Consider the following 24,037-nt stretch of genomic DNA (forward strand, 5'->3'; position numbering starts at 1 on the left):
TAAAAGGTAGTTATGAAGTGGAGTTTTACAAAAGGAAAATCCCTTTTAATATATTTATAAGAACTAATGAAAAATTTATATTTATTGCCTATACCGATGTAGTGCGTGCATTGCCAGTCACCCCGCATGCGGGGTAATTTCGGACACTTGACTAACATTTTTTAAATAGTTTTTAAACATTGAAAATCAAGAAATATAAAGAAAGTTAAAATGTTAAAAGATAATCATTTTAGCTTGACAAAAAAATATGTTATTTTGAAAAAATGCAATAGTTATTAAATAAGCCCAATTAGAGTAAAAACTTTCCAAAGTCTCCCCGGTCTTCCCTACTCAAAACCAAATGTAATAACATTTTGAAAAGGTTGTAATAACTTTTTATAAATGTTGTAATATTTTTTTGAAATTTTTTTGAATTGTGTTGTAATAACTTTGCAACATTAAGTACAAGAGCAACTGTTTAAGTCATGCGCAGCACAGTGAACTTATACCGTATATGGCTCGATATCTTTTATGAGTTTTTGAACTCCACCATTTTGTCTTTCATTGTTTGATCCTTGTCCTTAACACTTAATTAGAGGCATATTTTTTTTATTTATGGGTTTAGTAACTTGGTTTTAATAGTTATGAATTTAATAATTAAGCTGGACATTGTTTTAGCAGTATAGTCCTTAACTTCACAAATACTTAAAATTGACTCTTTAATGACAAGCTCATTTTCTAGTAAATTTTATTGCTGTGATTGTTGTAGATCTGAATATACACTGGCGTTGATTCTTACATCTGGTATACCGTTACTTTTAGGTTTGTCCAAACCTTTACTTTCGGAGCAGTATTCACTCGCTTTTTTATCAATAAAGACATAGTTCTTAAATTACTTACTAATTTTATGTAACTTTTTATAATATTCTTCAGACTTCATCTTCCTCTTTCATTTTTCTTTTTCACTTAAATATTTTCTAGAACTAAACATATCTAACTTTCACAACTAATTTTAGTTTTAGTTTTAAATCTAATATCATATATCTAATATCATATACAAAATCATTGGCGTCATTGGAGTTGGTGTCACCCAGTGCGTTAAACTTTTGGAGTCACCCCTCTAGACTTTCACTAACAAATTTTTCTTAAAAAAAAAGAAAAAAAAAAGGTCTTTAATAAAAAAAAACTGGAGCATACTATGTTTAATCTTTTTTTAATCTTCGTGAATAAAAAACGAAAATTTTTTGTGTGAAATGAAGAAATAGCAGAGTTATTAATAAAAATATCGAAAAATCAAAACCCGAAAACTATTAATTAGGTCAAACGCAAAAATAAATTAGCACAAGCATGAGAACTTCTGTCATATTTTCTTTTTTTTAATATTGGTGTCAACCTTCTGGTAGGGTCGTGATTATAGCACCCAGTGCGGCCCGCATCCCCAACACCTCTTGTGACGCCACGGTACAAAATAATATAACAAATTTCTAATTCTAACTCAAAAAAAAAATGTGAGTAGCTTCCTCGCCTATAGTAGCTCCCTTAATCTTTTAGCGGCTCCCTCAATCTTGTCGTGGCTTTCTCAATTTTGTAGTGACTCACTTAATTTTTTAGTGGCTCCCTCAATCTTGGGAAAGCGAGTGCAGTTTTAAAAAGATTGCATGTTCAATAAAACTAAATTAGTTTTAGCTAAATTTTATCAAATGAAGTTAAAAAATTAGGTAAAAGTCTTTCATCTTTTATTAAAAGATGAAAAAATACCCCAAAATTTTATTACTGGAACCAAATCTTGGGTCGTGAAACCTAAAATAGTCAAAAATTGTTCCAATGTTTATAGAGACAATAGTAGACGCTATAAAAAGTGGAAATGCAATAAAGCTCGAGTTTCATTGTTTACTTATAATATAACAATGTTTTCACTAACGCTTAATAATAAAGTTAGGTTGAAATTATAAAAACTAATTTTTTATATTCTTTTGTGCTACAACCTATTTTCTTCAATATTCAGTGAAAACAAAATTATAAAGTTAGATTGAAACACAAATGAGTTATAGCATGAAATAATACAGCCCTCTATACTCCTCTTTTATATTTTCTTTGAGTTTACAAGATTTGCATTTTTTTGTGCGAACACTTCAGTCAAGACATTTTTGTGTGCAAATACAATAGTCAAGACATTTTTGTGCGCAAACACTATAGTCTCAAGGCCTTCTTAAACCGTTTAAGAAGGTTTTGTATAGCCATTTTCCTTTAATAACATTTACTTACCATTAAAAAAAGTTATGCCCTTGTCTCTACCACGTACCATCACAAGAAACAGTAATATTTGAAATTCATCTCCTAATGTAAACTTAAAAGTTGGATTGGTCATTTATTATTTTGCAATATATTTAAAAGTTTGACTTTTAGAAGAATTAAAAAAAAAAAAATTGTTTTCAATTTCAAAATTTGCAATTACTGAACGCAGATTTATATCAAAAATGATATTGCAAAGTTTTATTTAAAACATTTTAACTGGTTAAAAACTTCATACTCTATAATTACTCAGTGCAAACGTATAGCAACAAAGAATTTAATAGTTACAGGCCACTGAATAAGTGAGAATTTCAAAAGTGCGAACTGGCATAAATGTGAACTGGCGTAATGTTCTAAATAAAATAACCTAAATTAACCCTAAATCTTGCCTTCTTTTTTCTATTCGCGAGTACATTGTTTCAGACGTGTTTGTGACAAGCGCGAAAAAGCAAATAAATAATTTTACGCCGATTATTAACAGAGGACCAATTGATAGTAAATAGATAAATAAGATATATAAATAGTTTTATAAAATACCGTTTTATCAACAGTGGCTACAGCCTTTCTAACTTGAATTTTTTTTCTGTGCCAAAATTAGTGACATCATATGCATTATAGCTCGTACATTATTTTATTTATGAAAATATTTCTATCAATAAGACTATTACTTGTTTTAAATTTATATTAAGAACTAATGAGGGCTTGGCATTACTTTAAATTTCAAGTTCAAGTGACTAAACTATTACTTGTTTTATAAAACAAGTAATAGTCAAGTCAATTTTTGTTATGATGTCTTATATTTCTATAATTTAAGAATATTTTAACTTAGTTTTTTTTTTAAATTTAAGAATCTTTGATATAACTAAAAAATTTAATTTTAAATCAATTGAACAATTTAAGTTCAACTTTAATAGCTTGTAATAATTTAAAATTTTTATTTTATAATTTACATATTTACTGTAATTACTTGAAATTAATAAGATAATCATATATGATTTTTTTAATTTTTTTTTCTTTTTATGTCTATTTTTTTTTAATTTTTTTTTTAGTACTAGAAATTATTCTGTCCTGTTAAGAAATATCATGGTAGGTAGTTTTTCTATATAAAATATTTTTTCAGAATTTCATTCAATAAGTGTCAAATTAAATTTTAAATGATAATTATTTTGTATCAATATAAAAATAGATTCAAAAATGTTTAGTTATTTCTGTTCAATTCTCTGTTCTCTTCATTAATCTTTCAGGGAAAAACATTTAAAATATATTTCTAAAACTTAAGTTCTTGATTTAAAAATATTGAAAAACATTACCTTTATAGAAATGTTTTTTTGTTTTTTTTAGATACAATATATTTTACTGTTCAGTCGTCAAGGAAAGTTGCGTTTACAAAAATGGTATTTTGCAATTCCTAGTAAAGATAAGAAAAAAGTTATAAGAGATCTAACTACTCTAATCCTCTCAAGAAAACCAAAAATGTGTAGTTTTCTTGAATATAAAGACTTAAAAATTGTATACAAAAGGTTTGTAAAAGAATTAATTAATTTTTAAAATGAATAAATTTAATTTTCTTTAAAATCTGAACTGCCCTAACTAGAAGGTCTTTTTGTGTGAGAAACCAACATCAACTTTCAAAAATTTCATTATGAAGTTATTATTTAGAGGTATTAAGTATTGATGGGGCTGAAAATGTGTTAAAAGTAAAGCAAATTTTTTAACTCTTTTAGTTATTGATGATTACAATAAAAATATTAAAAAGTAGCCAAATACAAAACCTCACTGAAATCTATTCAAAATTCTCTAAAAAGACTTTTGGGGATTTTCATTTCTGTGCATGATTTTTTATTTTACTTTGTTTTAGCAATTAAAAACAACTAAAAGCAATATTCATACTATTATGATTTTCTTAAAAAATATTTATAACAAAAATATTTTTTTCACCTTTTAGGCTACCTGAATAAATTAAATATATATATTTTGATCATTTTTTTTTTTTTGCGTAATAATATCGCTACAGTTTGAAAATAAACAACAATTTTCAAAACGCAATACTTTAGCTAGAAATAATTGATGACTGATATTTTTCATGGAAAATATATTAAATTATATATATATGATATTTAACTTAAAATACTCACAAGCAATTTATTTTCCTGAAAGTATCTACATGAAGTTAACAAATTTGCAACTTCTGTATGTGATCATTTATGAACTGCATTTATTTGACATAGTGCAATCCTTTAACTTTCTGGAAAGCTTTACTAATGTATAAAGCATCATTTAAAAATATATATATTATACTGAAACTTACATTTTTTGAGGAATTAAAGTTTATTTATCTAGTAACTAAAATTTCAGTTTTTCTGTTCTGTATGTGATTCCACTTCAAACTTAATTTATTCTTTGTTAACATTTTTAATGTATACTGTTTTTTGTTTACAAAATATTTATATAGGTTAGAATTAAATGAGAGCAAATTGGAATTGCCAATTTTATTATTATGAAATTAATAGACAAAAAATATACGTGTGTTCCGTGCATGATTTTTTGGAAATGCCCTTTTGTATTTTAATTGTATTGTAATTTTTGTACTTTTTAACCACTTTTAACTTTTTAATCGTTTAATGCTTTTAAAATTTTGTAAAGTTATAAAATTTGAGTAATGTAGTACATATTTTTATGAACTTTTTTATAACTGTTTATATTAAAAGATATTATTCAAATTATTAAATATGCAAATAACTTTTGTACAATATTTAAACTATTTATATATACTTTAGTACTTTTTTGTATTTTTTTAAGTGGTAACACTTGCCTAAGTTAAAATATGGGCATGGTACCTAAAAAAGATGTCTTTTAAACATTCCAAAGATGTTTAAAAAATGTCTTTCTTAAGTCCCGTACCCACTGAATACCCAGTGGGGAATATTCCATGCCTATTGGGTAATATAATTTTCAAGTTATGAATAGCCTTTGATCTTTAAATTACGCATCAAATATTTAACAGAATAATATCAATATAAAAGTATAATATAAAACAATATATGTAATACTGTAAGGGTGTTTCCATGTTTAATTTACTTGTTATTGTTTTTTTCTTAACAAAATATATCAAGAAAGGCTGTTAAAGCATAGTATTTTGTTGAGTACAAAATTGTTAAAATACACAATTTTATTATGTTTTTGTGAGACTGTAATTGTTAGAAAAATATTTTTAAAAACAGAAATTCAATAAATAATTTATTCAACAACTTAATGAATTAATAATATTTGTTTTCTGTAAAAAAAAAAAAATACACATTCTGTTCCTTAAAAAAAACATGAGAGTTAAGAGCTGCTAGATTTTTTAAATTAAAAAATTAAAAATTAATTTTTACCTTTTTAATCAAAATATTTATCAACAGAAGAATTTGTTAAACATTTTAATATAATTTTGATAAACAAAGGGAAAAAAAATTATTATTTAACAAGCACAAAAATGGTTAGCTAATAACCACATTTAGATTTCAATTGATTATTCTATGAAGTGATAAGATCTTATTTGTTTTAAATTTTTGCTGCCTAATTATTAAAAAAATTTCTTTTTTAATTAAGCAACAAAAAAAAAGTAATTTTATTCCTTTTAATTAAAAAAAATATTTGAAAAGTATTTAGCTAAACATTAGGTCACATTCATTGCACATAAATTCATTACAAATCAATAAAATTAAAAAAAAATTTAATTAAAAGAGTTATTTAGATTGAATAATTTTTTTAATTTGTTAATGGTACACAAAATTTGAATGTCACTCCAATTTAGGGAATACTCTAACTAATGAGCTTTTTTTTTCATTTTTTTATTCTGATTTACTCCCAACAAGGCTGCAAGCAACCACTATTAAATTGGTAGTTTTTCAGAAAATTGAAAGCAACAAACTGTTGCCCTGTTTCATTAACGTCTGTTGTATGCAAAGTGATGGAGAGTATAACAAGAGACACTTTGATGGACCATCTTGTTGAAAATAAATAATATCTGATTTGCAGCATGGCTTTGTTCGTAGTAAAAACTGTTGCACACATTTGCTAGAGTCTTTAGGTTTAATTACAATGGAATGTAGTTTTTCAGCTTTTTTGGACTTCTTCAAAGCATTTGATACAGTTGCACACAAAAGATTGTTAATAAAATTAAAAAAATGGTGAAAATGAAGTTTTAGTAAACTAGTTTAAAGCATATTTGCCTAATAGAATTCAAAAAGTTGTCCTTGGTACTTATAAATCAGAATGGAAGGAGGTAAAAAGTGGAGTGCCACAGGGCTCAGTAATAAGCCTGCTATTATTTGTTATCTATATTGATGATATATCACAAGAAATAAAAAGTTGCTGTAAGTTGCATGCCGACGATACAAATTTATTTTATGTGATTACAAATATCAACGATAACTATACTATGCAGGTGGATTTATTGAACCTTAGTAAATGGAGTAAAAAATGGTTATTACACTTTAACAATGAAAAATGCAAAATTATGCATATTGCGAAAAAAAAACCTTGCTATAATTATTACATGAGCCAACCAATGAGCAATGAAAATCATTACACTATGATAAAAACATCTTTGATCTCTAATGGTATAAAATGCAAAAATGATATAGATATGATTGCAGGAAAAAGCAAACAGAATACTTGTTCAAATAAAACATTGTTTTATATACTTAGTTAAAGACCTAATGAAACTGCTGTATTGTTCATTAGTTAGATCCCACTTGGAATTTGCTTCACCAGTTTGGAAATCCTTATTACAAAAAAGACAAATAGAGCAAGTAACGAAGAGCAACAAAAATAAGATGTTTAAAAGGTATGAAATATAAAATCAAAGGCTCAAAGTCTTTGTAATAACATGAAGAAGTCTAATTGAACAATAACTGGAGGAGACAGAATGTTCTCCAGAGTTTTTAAAATTCAAAAAACAGATGCCATTTTCCAGCGGGTAGGAAAATAAGATACAATCAAGCACTTATTAAATAGATTTAAAAGAATTTAATAATTTAATAAAGAGAGTTCTGGAAAACAATTTTGTAAGACTATGACACAAATATTACCACAAGCCGTAGAAGAGTTTGAGATATGACTTTGGTAACAAAAGTGAGAGTGATTTTAATGTCTAACAATTGATCAACCTGTTTGAATGGAAGGGAGAGAATGGCCATAAGTTTCAAGAGCCGAATAGAAGAAAAGTTATTTGGAAATAGTTCTCAATAATCTTAAAGATGTTACCTGAAACACCATATGAAGAAAGCTCATGGAGAAAACCAGGATGCCAAACTTTATTAAAAGCTTTAGAAATGTTGAGAGCGATAGCCCTAAATTCTCCTTATTTATATAATGCACAATAAAACCTCTTGATTATTACCATTAATAAATCAGCAGTAAAACGAGAACATCAAAATCCATATTGATAATCAGAAAGTTATTAGATTCAAGATGAGAGATTAAGTGTTTCTTAATTAAAGACTCAAAAACATTGCTTATGATAGGACGAAGGCTAAATTGACGGTAGTCAGATGAGTCAGATTGCTCTCCAGAATTTTTGAAAATAGGGATTTCCAACAGGCTTGAGAACAAGATTCTGATAAGCACTTGTTAAATAGTTTTGAAAGTTTAGACAACAGCTCTGGAGAACACTTCTGTAAGACTATAATAGGTATGTTGTCCAGACTATATGCTGTAGAAGAGTCTAAGCAGGAAATCACTTTAGATGCACAAGCCGAAGTGATGCGAAGGTCGAGCAATGGATTAACCTGTTTGACGACAATATCAGGTAGAACGTGACTGTTGGAATCAAGAGATGATATTGATGAGAAGTTCTTAGTAAACAATTCAGCTTTGTCTTTAGGTGAGGTGACAAAATCTGAACCATACAAGAGAAGTGGAATAACAAATTTACCCTTGTAATAGATACTGTTAGAGATTCTCCAGAAGTCATGAGGGCCTAATTTTTGAAATGAAATATAAGATTTCGTAACCTGAGAATACGGGCTTTATCATTTGACAAAATCTTTTTACAATCATTTCTAGCAGTAGTAGACAGACATCTGCTTTTTGCAGATAAGATAGATATGAAAGTTATGGTTACAATTGGAAACAGCAGCAGCACAAGAAGAGGAAAATCATGAAAAAGAGTGAGGCTTGACTTAAAATTGTCAAGTGGGAATATAAAATTCCATGCTAGCTTGAATCCAAGAAGTTATGTAAGAAGCACATTTTTGAGCAGGAAGACAAAAGAATTCTACCCAAGGGCCATCAGGAAGAAAATTCTGTAAAGAGTCCCAGTCAGCTTTAAAGTAGTTGTAAGAGGTACGATGATAAGGGGATTCTGATGATGAAGAAGAATGAGATAATATATTTGGAGAGATCAAACCGTGACTAGAAACACATAAGGGTGAATGTGGAGAAACTGAGCACTGTCTAGGATCAGAAACAAGGTTTAAGTAGAGTAGAGCAATAAATGACTCAGATTGTCTGGAAAGACAATTCGAATCATTTATCTCTTGATAATTTGATTGGCTTGATCAATTTGATCAGAATTAATAGGTGTATGCATATGAAACCGCTGTTTTTTCTTTGAATTAGAACGTTTGTTTTGGAGATGTTTTATTTATATTTCTTTGAATGTAATTTCCATTATTTTCTACTACTTTTTGCCAATTTTTTGGTAACTTATGAATTCCATCCCAATAGAATTTCTCAGGTTTAGAAGCTATCCAATCATCGAGCCATTTTTTGACCTCTTCATAATTCGAGAAGTGCTGATCTGCCAAGCCATGTGACATTGATCAGAATAAATAGTAATCTGATGGAGCAAGGTCTGGTGAATACGGCGGGTGGCATAAGACTTCCCATCCGATAGTTTTCAACGCTGTTTGAACAACTTTACAAACATGAGGACGAGCATTGTCATGTTGAAGAATTATTTTATCGTGTCTCTCAGCATATTCGGGTCGTTTTTCTTCTAATGCTTTTCTTAAACGGAATAATTGGAGTCTGTAAAGTGGCCCATCAATTGTTTCTTTAGGTTTTAGCAACTCATAGTATACCACACCAATCTGATCCCACCAAATAGACAGCAAAGCCTTATTTCCATGAATATTCCTCTTTGGTGTTGATTTTACAGGTGCGCCTGGGTCAACATAATGTGTTGTGCGGACTGGATTGTCAAAATAAATCCATTTTTCATCTCCAGTCACTATTCGATGCAAAAAAGACTTTCTTTCAAAACGATTCAATAACATTTCGCATGTCACTAAACGCCTTTCAATATCACGTTCTTTCAATTCATGTGGAACCCATTTTCCTTCCTTTCTTATTTTACCGAGAGCTTGTAAACGTCTTGAAATTGTTGCCTGATCAACATTCAACTCTTCTGCTAATTGTTCTTGGGATTGAGCATCGTCTTCGTCCAATAAACTTTGCAGTTCTGAATCTTCAAATTTTTTTGGAGGTTTACCACGTTCCTTGTTGTCAAGATCGAAATCGCCACTTTTAAATCTTCTAAATCAATCTCTGCAAGTTGTTTCAGATAAAGCATGGTCAGAATAAGCTTCTACAAGCAAACGATGACTTTCTGCAGCAGTTTTCTTTAAAATTAAATAGTGAAGTAATACTTCCCGCAAATGCATATTTGAAGGCACAAAGTTGTTCATTTTGAAAGATGTATAAAATTATCTAGATATGAATAAAATCAAATTAAAAACTATGATATTTAAAGCAAATTGAACGTAGTTTCACACACATAATCATCCATACATTAATTTTGTCTTAAAAAGAAAATTAACTTGTCTTATTTTAAACAGCGGTTTCATATGCATACACCTATTAATATTGAAAAGAGTGCAGACTTGAGATGAAAGAGAGCAATATATTACAAAGAGAAAGGCATAGAGTAAAGTGGTGTAAATGAAAGCACATAAAAGAATAGTCTGTGGATTCAAACTTGTTTACCGACAAATGCATGATTTTTTACAAAAGTAAATGCCCAGGCCAGTTTGTGACTGTTGGAGTCTTTACGAATTAAAGGAAGATAATCATCATGTTAAAAAATCCTCTGAATAAACACATGTAAACTTTAGCTAAAACTGAAAATAAACAAACTATATACTGGAAAGAGAGGAAAAATTAAGAAAAAAATACAAAACTAAATTAAAAATTTTAAAGAGATCCCAAACCTCTGAGAAATGTTGTTCTCATATTAAAGAGAATGATAAAAATAAATTTCATATTAAAGAGAATGATAAAAAAAAATGTTTGGACTAAATTTTATTGGTAAAAAGAAAAGAATAAATGCACACCAAGAAAAAATAATTTTTTTATTTTAGTCAAAACTAACCTTCTCCAATTTGTTATAGGCCAAAAAGTCAACATAATATATGCCGCAATCTACAGACTTGTTAATTTGTTTAATCGCATTTTATTCTTTAGAGTTTAAATACTTGATCTCATTGATTTTTTTGTTTGTTTACATAATCGATCTTTATTAACATAAAACACCCATTGGCAGAAGAAAAAATTACTCTGACAAGCTCCAGATAAACACTTTGGTGGAAGCAATTTTGACACTTTCCTGATCTCAAAACTATAAAAACTGAAATCATTCATCACCGTCGTGGAAGAAATTTCATTTTTAAATTTTTGCTTTATAAAAAACAGCAAATGATAGCATTAAAAGTTTTTGGCATTTTTACAGCAGCTGTAAAATTTTCAAATTGTAAACAATTAAAACATATAATCTGGTTAGAGTAACTAATTAGAATCTAAAACTGCAAATAATTTCATCTTTACTAAATCTGAGAATGAGCAATTGTTAATGATTTACATTGCTCTTTTGTTACGTTAACTTTAGATATTCAGTATAAAATTTTGCGATCATTAATTAAATATTGTTTGTAACTTCTATGCTGTAAGTTAACCAAGAATAAAAAATAATTTTTAATTTTGAATCTGTATAATTTTTACCAAATCCAGGAAACAGCAATTATCATTTTTAAAATTTGAGCTTTTACTCAAATGTTGAACTTTGTACTTAAAAAATCTACATTTCAGTATTGTTATAGTAAAAAAAAATAATTTCTTCAGTTTCTAAACTTAAATTAAAGCAAAGGAATGCCAAATTAAGCCAAATCACACAATGACTGCAGAGAAACCGTCTGTTTTCTCTGCATGAGAAAGTGCTCAAGGTATTGTGTCATTTTTTCCTTTTTCTTTAATACTTTGATTTATTTATAAAACATTTATTTCTTCATTTGAATATTTAACATAAAATTCTTTTGATATACATTATCTGATGAGCTTTATGTAATGTTTTCAGAGTTCTCACAAAATCTATGATGGATGTTGTGTTGAGCATACTTTCATCAAGTCTTGATTTTGCTGACAACAGAGTGCCTCTTGGAATATGTGATACTTGCTGAATCACCACAGGAAAGAAAAAGATTGAAGCAGAAGTCAATTTACCACCTCTTTTTGACTTCACATCTGTCAAAGTTTTACCTTCAACAAGAGACAACAACTGTGAATGAAAGTTTTTGAAAAGCACAATTAAAGATCGAGAAAAATTGGAAACAAGCCAAACTCAAAGAAGATGCTCAGACTGCCATGAAAAATTTTGTGGTGCAGGAAAACAACTCAAAGATCATTTCATCCAAACAAAAATTGAGGTTAGTAATGATAAGTTGCAGAAACCCCAACAAATTGTTGTGCATTGCAAATCTTCTCAATGATGTTCTGTTGAAAAGATAAATCTATTCATTACACATTGTAAAGCTTGGTCTTGATGGTGGTGGTGGTTTCTTGAAAGTAAGTTAGGGCATTCAAGAGGCAGAGCAGAGCATGGAGGCAGGGTCACCACCAAGCAAGAAAACTTTAGCCACACCAACTGCCAGTGACAGTGGAGTCAAGAAGCAACTGCTAGTTGCAATTGCTGAGGACATGCCTGAAATTACAGTGATATTCAAAAGGTCTTCAATCTTCTTGGAATCGAGAAAATTGACCTTCTCTCAACAGATTTGAAGCCAACATTGTTTGCGACCTTCAGTCACATGCCAGCTCTCACCCTTGCACATGGTGTGATGCCTCACAAAAATTTAGCCCAATGTGGCACCCCTCAAACATTTGGCTCTTTGAGACAATGCTTTGAGGATTTCAATGCAAGTAGTCAGAATTTGAAGAAAGCTAAGCTATTCAAAAATGTTGTCAACTTGCCACTTCTAAATGTACTAGACAGCATTCTTGTCTAGGATATCATTCCACCAATGGAACTCCACTTACTTCTGGGTGTTGTAAACCATCTTTACAATATTCTAAGGAAGTCTTGGCCAAAAGTCTCAGCTTGGTTAAATGATCTGCATATCAAACCACAGCCAGTTTGCTGGCAACAAATGCAGAAAAATCTTAAGAATGTGGATCTTCTTCAGACAATGGCAGAACAAGATTACGCATTTGACATCTTTGATATAATTAACACACTGCGAAAGTTTGGTTTTGTGGTTTCTGGATGCATTGGAAACAAATTGGAACCTGACTATGTAAAAGAATTGATCAATTTCACTCTGCATACTTGTCTCTAACAAGAGGAAGCATCACTCCAAAGGTTCATGCCGCATTTTTCCATGTGAAAGAGTTCCTTGGAAAACAAAGGGAACCACTAGGAAAATACAGTTAGCAGGCATAAGAGGCTTTGCACCGCAACTTTAAATTACACTTGATTAGATACAAAAGGCCAAATGATCACCTTGAGTATAGGAAGTGGCTGCAAACCTGTCTGGTTGGCTACAACAGCGAAAGCTTGTAAGGAAGAGAAAAGTATGAATACTAGAAAATAGTGCACATTTTCTAATATAATACATGATAATATATAATAATATATAATAATACTTCAATGAGAAAAACTGCTTTTTTCACTCTTGGATAACTTGTTGAGTAAAAGCTGTTTACTCAACCATAGCCTAAGGATCATTGATGAAACTATCAAAGATGCAATTTTCCATTGTAGTTTCTTCTGATTTTGCAGATTATTTTATAACAACTATTGAATATCTTTTGTTTTAGAAAAAAATAGTATTTAAAAACTTGATTTGTTATATAATCTTTTGCAATTTTTTGTTAAACAGTTACCTTTTGTGTTTTTTATGCCAATCTAGAATAAAGAATATTTATAATACTGTGAAAATGCCAAAAAATATTGAATGCTGTCATTTTCAATTTTTTAAGAATAAGCAAAATTTTAAACGCCCTTTTCTTCTGCGGACAGTGATAGATGATTTCAGTTTTTTTAGTTTTGAGATCAGGAAAGTGTCAAAATTGCTCCCACCAAAGGGTTTTTCTGGAGCTTGTCAGAATAATTTTTTTCTTCTGCCAATGGGTGTGATAAAACATCTTTAAATTAAAATTCAATTTCAACCTCAAAAAAGCAGATGAAGCTACAACTAGATAAAGAAAAATTGTTAAAACAATTGCACAAAGCTAAAGAACTGCCCAAAATTGTGTTTTCTGATTCACCTTCTTGAGTAATGGTTTGGACTGCAGCGACCTCTGATTGGCCATTCTTAAAATTATGAAATGTTTTTTTTTTAAGTTTTTTATTAGTGGTCATAAAGTATGTCATGCTAAATTTATCTTTTTAAATTAAAGTCATTTGCTCTTGTGCGCAGAGAGTTTTATTCAAAATTTTGAATTTAAATTACATTAAATCTCTGCGTGGAAGCTTATAATATCAAACTTCTATTTTAAAGTTAAAAATAGTTTGTTTTACTTAATGGATAAATACATTACAGTAAATTTACCTAAACTAAATTAAAAAAGCCAGTTAAGTTACTACGGTTAAGTTACTCAACTATTAAATTTACTTAATATACTCAAAGACTTGCAAAAGTCTTTGAGCATATTGCCATACAAATTATTTTTGTTGTTGTTGTTGTTGTTAACACATAATAAGGTTTCAACTAAAAATTAATTTAACAAGAAATTTTGAATATAATATGAGAAAAGCAATTCTTTTTTAAAATATTTTTATTTTATTTAAAGCAATATCAAGAAAAAACATTTTCTATAAAAACGCTAAGGATTTTTTTTTAAAGAAATGGATTTGAACTAGTGAATTTTTTTCTAGATCATTTTGAATAGTTATATAAAGTTTTTATTAAAGGCGTGTTTTTTTTAAAGGCGTCGTTGTTTTTTGTTTCTTGAAAATAGTTTTAAAAGTAGAAACATTTTATAAAGTGTTTCTGTGGGTCAGGTGACTCGAGAAATGAGAGGATAAAAATGTAAACAAAGCCGATATTATAAAAAATATACCATTAAGATTTTTAAATTGATTTTCAGGGTAGCGATTTATTACACATAAAACTTTATAAAATATATAATAAAATTTATAAAGTTAATGAAGTTTTTTTTTTCTCAGCATGCTTTTTTTTACTTTTAGAATGTTTGTTTAAATGTATATTATTGCTTGTTACTGTCACATCAGTTCAAAAGATGGCGATATGATTGTAAGATGTACCAAGGTAAAAGTGTAAGGTAAAAGGTTTTTTGTTCCAAAACCATTTACCTTTAGGGATTTTTAATTTTGCAATGTATATTGGTGCATCTTACAATCATATCGCCATCTTTTGAACTGATGTGACAGTAATCAGCAAATATTTTTATGATTACTTTGTTGTTCAAAGTTATATATTTTTTAATACACGTTTATCATTCATCTATGATTGTAAAATTATATATTTATATAAATTATATTTTAAGCTTTGTAACAATTTTTAATTATTTCCAATATTGAATAATACACATTCTTTTTACATAATATTGAATGATACATCTTCTTTTTATAATTGATTTATGAATTACTATTATACTTTTTTTTGTTTTTTTGTTTTTTTACACAAGATAAAAAAAATTTTAACTTTTAGATATTTTCTTTGGTTACATTTTAATTTTGTTACAGTATAATGGTTGCGATTTTAGTATAATGGTTAAATTTTTAGTATAATGGTTACATTTTTAGTATAATGGTTACATTTTTAGTATAATGGTCTGTAAATATTGCAGCTGCATGGTCAGAATTTAAAAGAATTTTCCAAACTTTAGATTGATGTTGAAGTATTTTATTTTAAGTATTGTTATAAGTATTTTAACGCAGGTGTATTTTATTTACTTTACTTTTGAAGTCTTTTGAAATGAGGTTAAAAGGTTTGGTAAGTATACTTTTAATACAATTAGAATGGTATTAAAGTGTGTTTTTAAATACTTTTTTAAATGAGACAAATTTTTTTTAAATTACAGCATATGTTTTTTTCTATTTGAAAAGTTTCGAACTTGTACTTTCTATTTTTATTTAAAAATTTATTAAAATATATTTTAAGAATCAAATATTTTTTTAGATACGCTAGTCTTTTTTTCTGTGTTGCTTGCGAGCCAGGAGACAATGAACTACTTACTTTAGAAATTATTCATCGTTATGTTGAAGTCCTTGATAAGTACTTTGGAAATGTATGTGAATGTTTTTTATGTACATGTATTTATATGGCGCAACTTTTTATAGTGTTTTTGTTTATTTTAGTTTTAATGTTGAATTATCTTTTATACTCAAAAATAGTTAAGATCATTTTCTTTGAATTAAATTTTTTTATACAATCAGAGATGGAACTCCAGGGATTTTTAATTTTCTTTTGTTTATCTATAGTTCTAAATTCCTAAAGTCCTTTTTTACCTATTGATTTCTGAAGTTCTTAAACATTTTTGGATCTTTAAATGTCCAAGTTAAATTTATTTAATTCTAATCCCTGGAGTCTGGAACTTTTCATCCCTTTTTATGATAGTAAAATAAACTAAATTCTATTATAAAATCAAAATTTATCTATTATAAAATCAAAATTTCTATAAAATGCTAGACATATGCGTTAATGGTATAGCAGTTCTTAGTTGGTCATAGTACTATATTTAAGCTGTATCCCATAATTCAGTGAGTGTACAAAGTACTTAGCTATAAGTGTTGTATTGGTGTACTTAGCTATATTAATATTCAACATAGTTACATTATTTAAAATCCATTTGTAAAGTTTTAGCTTTATAAGAGTTCACATAAATAAGATAAACAACATCAGTAAGTGGTCGATTTCAATAAAAAGATAATCTGGTTTAAATAACTTTTTTAATTTTATTGAGTATCTTGTATATTTAAATTAAATTGCCCCCGCTTTACTAAAGAAGTGAGGTTCAACTTATCTTTTCTCATAACATAGCTTTTTTAGTGGCGATATCAAGTGGCACAATGCTGAACCTTTTCTATAAATTTCATTCTTAAGATATGGAGACTACACAGATACAAGTTGTGTATAAAATTTTTAGTAAATCAGTGTTAAAACTTTAGCATAACCAAAACTTTACTTGCTTTACTTGCATATAAATTTGATTTTTCTATTTTAAGTCAGAGCTAAATACTACACAAAGGTCTTTTTCAGCAACAGTTTTTTTTCTTTAATGATTTTTTTTCTTTTATTATATTCACTTTAATAAAACATATTTATAATGCCACAACTAACTGCAGCAAGTTCGAAGTATTACAGTTTATAATGTAAACTAATGTTTCTTGAATCAAGTGGAATTGCATTACTAAAGGATATTTTTAGTTTAATTACATCATAATAATGACAAATAGTAAAAAGAAATTTTTTTTTTAATATCAGACTCTATGATATTAAAAAATTATCAAAGTTTTCAAGAACTACTGTCCTACTTTATTATTATTTATTATTACACGCTGCATGGAGAGAAACTCCTGGAACAGAGCATGATTACATATTCTGCTATAAGCAGATCAGGGGCATAGTACCAGTCATTGTTAATTGTTATATCTTAGTTAGATTTTTCTTTCCGTCAAAACTGTTCTTAAAACTTTCAACACTCTTCTGGAACACAGTCAAATGGTCCAAATTATTCCAGTGATTGACAACTCTGCTAGAGAAAAAGTTGTGTTGGTATGCACAGTTTTTTACAATTTTGCAATGTAATCGTTTACGATGTCCTTATTGTGGAGCAATAGTTTCTGGTTTGGTATACCAGTTAACATGGTCTGATTTATTCTCAACTTTGTACTGTCTAATGCAGACTGCACACACTCTTCTATCTGTTAAAGTAGTAAAATAAAAGAATTTTCAAACTCTTTTCATAATCAAAATTTTTAAGCGAGTGAGAGACTTTCATGGCCATATGTTGAACATGCTTAATGCATTTAATATCTTTTTTTGAGTAAGCATTACATGCAGGCACAGCAAACTCTAAATGAGGTCTAACATAGGTTATGTATAAATTTTTCCAGAGGTTTATATCCTTACACAGGAAAGCGCTTTTCATCCATCTCAAGATACTGTTGGCTTTGGAAGCACATTTTGTTGCATGCGTTTTCCAATTAAGATTAGAAGTGATTGTCACACCAAGGTCGCAATCAGAGTCTGTTGAGACTAAGGCATGAGAAGTTTTTCCAAAGGATATATTGTAACTAAATTTAGGGTTACCATAGCCAAAATGCATAACTTTACGTTTATCAACATTCAGTTTCATAAGCCAAATTTCTGTCCAAGTTACTATTGCATTTATTTCTCTTTGTAATTTTTGGGAATCTTCTTCATTTGATATCCTGGCTATTAATTTACTATCATCAGCATAGAGCTTACAGGAATAATATTTTTAGACATTTGGAAGATCGTTTATATAGATTATAAGTAACAGTGGTGCCAGCACACTTCCTTGTGGTACGCCGCTAGTGACATTGGCCCAATTTGAAATTCTACAAGCACAACACGTTGTCTGTTTACTAGAAAGTTTAATATCCACTTTAATAATTTTCCATTTATGCCATATGCTTGTACTTCTTGTGAAAGTCTTAGATGTGGCACTTTGTCAAATGCTGTGGCAAAATTTAAAAAAACAACACTGGCCTACTGTTTTTTTGAGAGTTTTCAATAAATTAGTAACACAACCTTTATTGTGAACAAACCCATGTTGTTGTTTGGCTATAAGTTTATTTAAGTAGAAATGATTCATAACTGTGTCTTTTATGATTCACTCCAAAACCTTACATGGAATTGAAATCAAGGAAACTGGATGATAGTTTGGTGGTTTTCTACGGTTACCATTCTTATGTAACAATGTCACATTGGCTAATCTCCACATGTCAGTGATAACTCCTTCCTGTAAAGACCTTGAAAATATCATAAAGAGTGGCTTGGATAATTCTAAGTGGCATGCTTTTAGTGCCCAAGGGTGAACTCCATCGACCCCTGGAGCTTTGTTAATGTCCAAGTTGAATAGACATTTAATATTTCATTAATGAACAGAGTAGGAAGTCTTATATTTGCTGATGTACGATTCTCAAAATGTGGCGCCAGTACTTTATTTGATTCCTCTACAAATACAGATTTAAAATAATCATTAAGGATGTTGCTAATGTCTGTTCCAGATTTTGATACTGAGTCATTGGTATTAATCATAATGCTTATCAACTTGGATGCTGTTTACTTCAGTTTCACATAACCATATAATCGTTTTTTATTTGATTTATTATCTACAATATATTTTTCATAATCTAACTTTTTTTTTAATACTCTTTTTACTTCTTTTCACACTGCTTTATAATTGTTGACAATGGATATAATTTTTGAATGTTTTAGTGATCTGTTCATCCAAGGTGGTTGCATTTTGAGATTTTTAGAGCATTTTACAGGTATACAAACGTTTATCAGCCAATTGTACGCTTTTAAGAATATGTTATAGTGATCATTAGTTTTTTTGTTGATAAATAGATGATCCCAGTCAACTTTGCTTAGCTCAAAACTTAGATTTAGGAAGTTACCTTTCCTAAAATTATAACTTGATCTTTTGAATGTCTGTTTATGAACATTGGCTATAAATAGGTTCCAGCGAATTAATACATGAAGTTGTTCAGTGTTATCACTTAGCGGTGGGTTTGACTCTACATCAAAAACTCTATTCATGGACTCTGATAAAATTAAATCAAGGTAATTATAACAATTACCACTTGAATTAACAAATGTTGGAAAGGTGAGTGGTTGGTGAATAAAGTTCTTACTTAATGTACTGATGAACTCATGATCTGGTGCAGCTGGTTTACTGGAGAATAAAGGAGTGTTATCCAAGTCTCATACAGTTTTGTTGTAATTAAAGTTCCCAACAATACACATACCCGAAAACACCCTCTTTTTAACTTAGTTTGAGGCTGCAACAATAGAGCATTTTAAAGCAATTTCACATAATTGTATGTCATATTGCATATCACTTGGTTTGGGTAGAGGCCTATAAATGCAACCAAATAGAATTTTTTCCTTATTAAATCTGTTTTCGCACTCCCCCGCCATGACTGGGTCTATTTTTATCTAGCAGTTTGTAATTTATTAGATAAGTGCATTTATATTTGTCAAACCATGTTTCGGTAATAGCAATTATGTTTGACTTTAGTGAGTTTGCCAAAGTATTTAATTGTGTCATCTTGTTATTAAGTAATGTGGCCTTAGTTTAATAACATGTGACATGGTCGGTTGAAAGATATTTGGTTAGTTATGACAGTGGTTTATTATTAATATGCTTGGATAAAACATCTTGTTGGCCTAATTTGGTTGACAATGATATGTTGTTTATACTACTGCTGATTGATTGGTGCAGAACATGCGCTTTAGGCTGTTTTCTAGTCCACAAAAGGATGTTTTGGTTGGCCATTGATTTCGAGGGTCCTAGACACATCGATGCAGTGGACCTTTTCACAGTGGATGACGAACCGAAAGAGCATGTTGAGATTTCCATATTTTTCAAGATCGTTATTTGCGGCTTTCTTTTCACTTATCAGCTTGTTATATTCTGCTCGTTCTGCTCTAGTTCTATCGGGTCAAATAAAAATGTTCTTGTGATCTGTTTGGGCAATCTTTTCTGCAGCTACTAATACAAAACTTCTTGTTTCTAGATTTTCAAATTCCACAACTACCAAAGTTTGATTATTTATTGAAAATGAATCATTTCCCAATTTTAATTTTGGTTTTATTATATGAGTATTCGTAATTTTAGCATTAATGTTTAAACAAGATAATATTTCTTTGACTTTGTCAATTACAATGGATTCTGCAGTTGTCTGGTCTTTGGTTTCTGGAAGAGATAAGCCTAAAAACACAAATTTTTTGGCATTGTTTTCTGTTGCTCTAGCATTTGCAGATATTCCACTTAAGAGAGATGTACTCGCTTGTGACCCAGGTTTGGCTAAGGCTGCTGCAAAATCACTTTGTACTCTTACTATTATTAGAATCATTTTCGTAAACTCTTTTTTTACTCCAGTATTTCAGCTTTCAATTTAAAATTGTTGATTAATGCATCTTTATCAATAAGAACTTGCTCCAAATTATCAATCCTCTCCATTAGTTTGCTTTTAACTTCCTTTATAGCTATTGCAATTAGTTCTTTTACCTTCTTTTCCTGGTTTGATCCAAGCACCATTTGAACTTGATAGGAGGGCTACCACCCTAATCAGTGGATTACCTCCTGGTCGTGAGTTATTCAATATATTATTAGTTACTTTATGAAAACATATACTGTAAGAAGTTAATAGCTTAAATAATACTTAATAAATTCTTAATTTAAAATTATAATTCATAAATTATCATGAATCACACACACACACACACACACACACACACACACACACACACACACACACACACACACACACACACACACACACACACACACACACACACACACACACAATATATTTTATAATTCTGATTATTTTTTTTAGGTTTGTGAACTTGATATAATTTTCAATTTTGAAAAAGTATGTATTGTTTTTTGTAATAAAATTATGTTTATTGCTTTTAGCTAATAATATACTTAAATTTTCCTACTGGAATTAAGTAATGCTTTACTAATCACAGAACAACTTAAATTTTATATTTAATGAAGTTCTCTCATTTCATGGATAATCTTATAAAAAATTAATTCAGAGTTATATATATCAACCAAAAAAGGAATAATAAGCTATTATCAGTTTTTTCAGTTTTATGGTTAAGAGTCTTCAAGTCCGAGAAATGAAGTTTAAAAGTTAATAAGTAATCGTAATGCTAACAACCAAAAGTTAATAAACGGTGCAAACAATCAAAAACATATTTTATATTTGTTGTTAAATATAATTAGAAAAATTATATTTTAATAATTTAAATAAAGTTCTATTGCTTATCGTTTGTGTTTAAAATGTTTATGCTTATGTGTTAGTTAGACTAATCCTTATGTTTAGGCTTATTACGTGTTAGATGAACTAATCCTGGGTGGAGAAGTACAGGAGACAAGTAAAAATACATTATTAAAAGCTATTGCTAACCAAGATGTTGCACAGGAGGTAAATCTTTTTAAATGAGTATTTAAATACAAAAGTGTTTTAGATGTTTTAAATTCCTAAAAGGGCTTGGTTGGGTGATTTAGATTATTAAATAGAATATATTTAAAAAAAATTTAATGTGCTATTTTTATACTTTTGTAAATATTAAGTTGTAAAATTAGAATTTCTAAATAACAATTGTTCATTCAAAATAATGTATTATTTGCAGAGATGGAGGGTTCCAAAAGGACTCCATCTTTTTATCTGTTTTTCTAGGAGCACTAAAAATGTTGTCTAGGAGCTTTAAAAATGTTAGTTAACTGATCTGCAATAAGAAAAAAATTCATGAAATTTAATAGCTTATTAATTAAATGTATTTTTTGACCGAGTCTAATTATTGACACTAGATATTGTTTATGAGATATACAAAGATATATATTATATAAATATTTTTTATATGTATATATTACAGACAAACACACACACATATGGATCCATTTATTTATGTATTGTACAATACATACATACATACATACATACATACATACATACATACATACATACATACATACATACATACATACATACATACATACATACATACATGCATGCATACATACATGTATCCATCCATGTATGTATGTATTGGGGCCCTGGGAATCATTGAGAATTTAAGATTAAATCACTTTTTTTTTAATTCAAAAAATTCCATATTTATAATATTTTGTAAAGTAATTGATCTACACTGCACAATGTAATTTAATGAAAGTTAAGTATCTTTAATTATAAGGGGAGTTATAAGGGGAATTAGGACAAATAAAGGCTAAACAACTAAAGGTCAAACAAGTAGTTAAAAATATTGTGATTTCTGCAAAATGTCAACATAGCTTAAACTATTTTGTGATGATAATGAATGTTACACTACACTAAGTTATAAATTAAGGTCTTATAATAAATTATTACCCTTATCTAGAAGCCATATCGAATACATTCAGCATGTGACATTTTCTTTTTAAACATTTTTATATGTTTTAGAAATAGGGAAAAAACTAACTTTTTTAAGATTCGAGATTCAATTCGATTTGCAAATATACAGGCGATTTGATACCAGATTCAAATTTAAAATTTCTTATTAGCAGAGACCTAGTATGAATGTATTTTATGAATGAATATATATATATATATATATATATATATATATATATATATATATATATATATATATATATATCAATTATAAAACAATTCTTTATAGGATGGCGAAATACCTACTCTGAAAAACGTGTTAGATGAATTAGGGTTGTCCTAGATGTGTTTTAGAAAAAAACTACTTTTTGAATTAAGGAGTCGACTTGTTGACAATTTAGATGAGATTTTTTAAAAACTTCTGAATTTTTCTACTTCTTTTTTTATATTTAACTGTTTAAGCACATTTTTTGTGAGTTCATGTTGAAACGTGATCACTCATGGGTTGTTACTTATCAATGTATTTATGTTATTATGTATTTATTATTTTGGTTATTTATATTGTATTTATATTACAATGTATTTATTAAAGTTTCATTAGAACTTTTTGATGATTCATAAAAAATTATTATTTAGTTTTTTCATTTGTTTATATTTAAAAATTTCTTAACTATTTATCAAAACATTTTGGTCACTTATTAAAAATGATGTTTCACTTTTGTAAAATATTTTTATATTATTCACCAATATTTTAATCATTGATATTTCAAATCTGAAACCTTTCCAAATAATAATACCGAATCAATAAAGAGTAGTACCGGGCCAAAGAAATAACAATAGTCAAAAAAAAAAAAAAAAACCGAGTCAACAAAAAATATAAGTTGGTGCAGTTTATTCAATTGTCATTTAGTTTAAGAATGGTTTATAAGATCGTATTTATGTCGTATGACGTAAATGTTTTCTAAATAACATATAAGAATGTTACATAAATGTTTAAACTTTTACATTTGAAAAATATTAAGTTAAGATAAAAATATAGTTAAGATATACATTTTAAGAATCTTCTCTATATAATAATAAACTTAATAGTAGTAGTTTGTTTTGTGATAATACAAAACTTTTTTTTAATAAATTTTTTAATTTTAACTGTTAAGTTGTAAATAAAGAGTATAAATATAAAATCCATAAAAAGGAGTTTTATTGTAATATTTATAGTTTATTTTAACTTATTATATTACAAATATAATTGTATTAACATTTATAAAATAAATAATCTATAAAAAAAATATATATTTTATCATAATAGATTATTAGCTCTCAAAATATGAAAATTTAAACGTAAGAATTTAATAGATTATTAGCTCTCAAAGTATGAAAATTTAAACGTAAGAATTTAATAGATTA

General features: G+C 28.2%; 1 protein-coding gene across 1 annotated transcript; it reads left to right on the forward strand.

Annotated features, from left to right (window-relative positions):
* The first annotated feature begins 3,304 nt into the window (after positions 1-3,304).
* Positions 3,305-23,492, forward strand: LOC100212068 (AP-1 complex subunit sigma-2). The gene is made up of 6 exons (XM_065788174.1): positions 3,305-3,357; positions 3,613-3,791; positions 15,675-15,783; positions 21,092-21,127; positions 21,587-21,688; positions 22,923-23,492. Exons 1-6 carry the CDS (start codon positions 3,355-3,357, stop codon positions 22,974-22,976), a joined length of 483 nt encoding a protein of 160 aa, XP_065644246.1. The 5' UTR covers positions 3,305-3,354; the 3' UTR covers positions 22,977-23,492.
* Positions 23,493-24,037: the final 545 nt, after the last annotated feature.

The sequence above is a fragment of the Hydra vulgaris genome, chromosome 01 (genome assembly GCF_038396675.1).
Source record: "Hydra vulgaris chromosome 01, alternate assembly HydraT2T_AEP".
Classification (NCBI taxonomy): Eukaryota; Metazoa; Cnidaria; class Hydrozoa; order Anthoathecata; family Hydridae; genus Hydra; species Hydra vulgaris.

Excerpts from the sequence above, each read along its gene's own strand:
- LOC100212068 (XM_065788174.1), top strand. Across the intron at positions 3,792-15,674 it reads TTAAAAATTGTATACAAAAG|ATACGCTAGTCTTTTTTTCT; the intron begins GTTTGTAAAAGA and ends ATATTTTTTTAG. Across the intron at positions 15,784-21,091 it reads TTGATAAGTACTTTGGAAAT|GTTTGTGAACTTGATATAAT; the intron begins GTATGTGAATGT and ends TATTTTTTTTAG.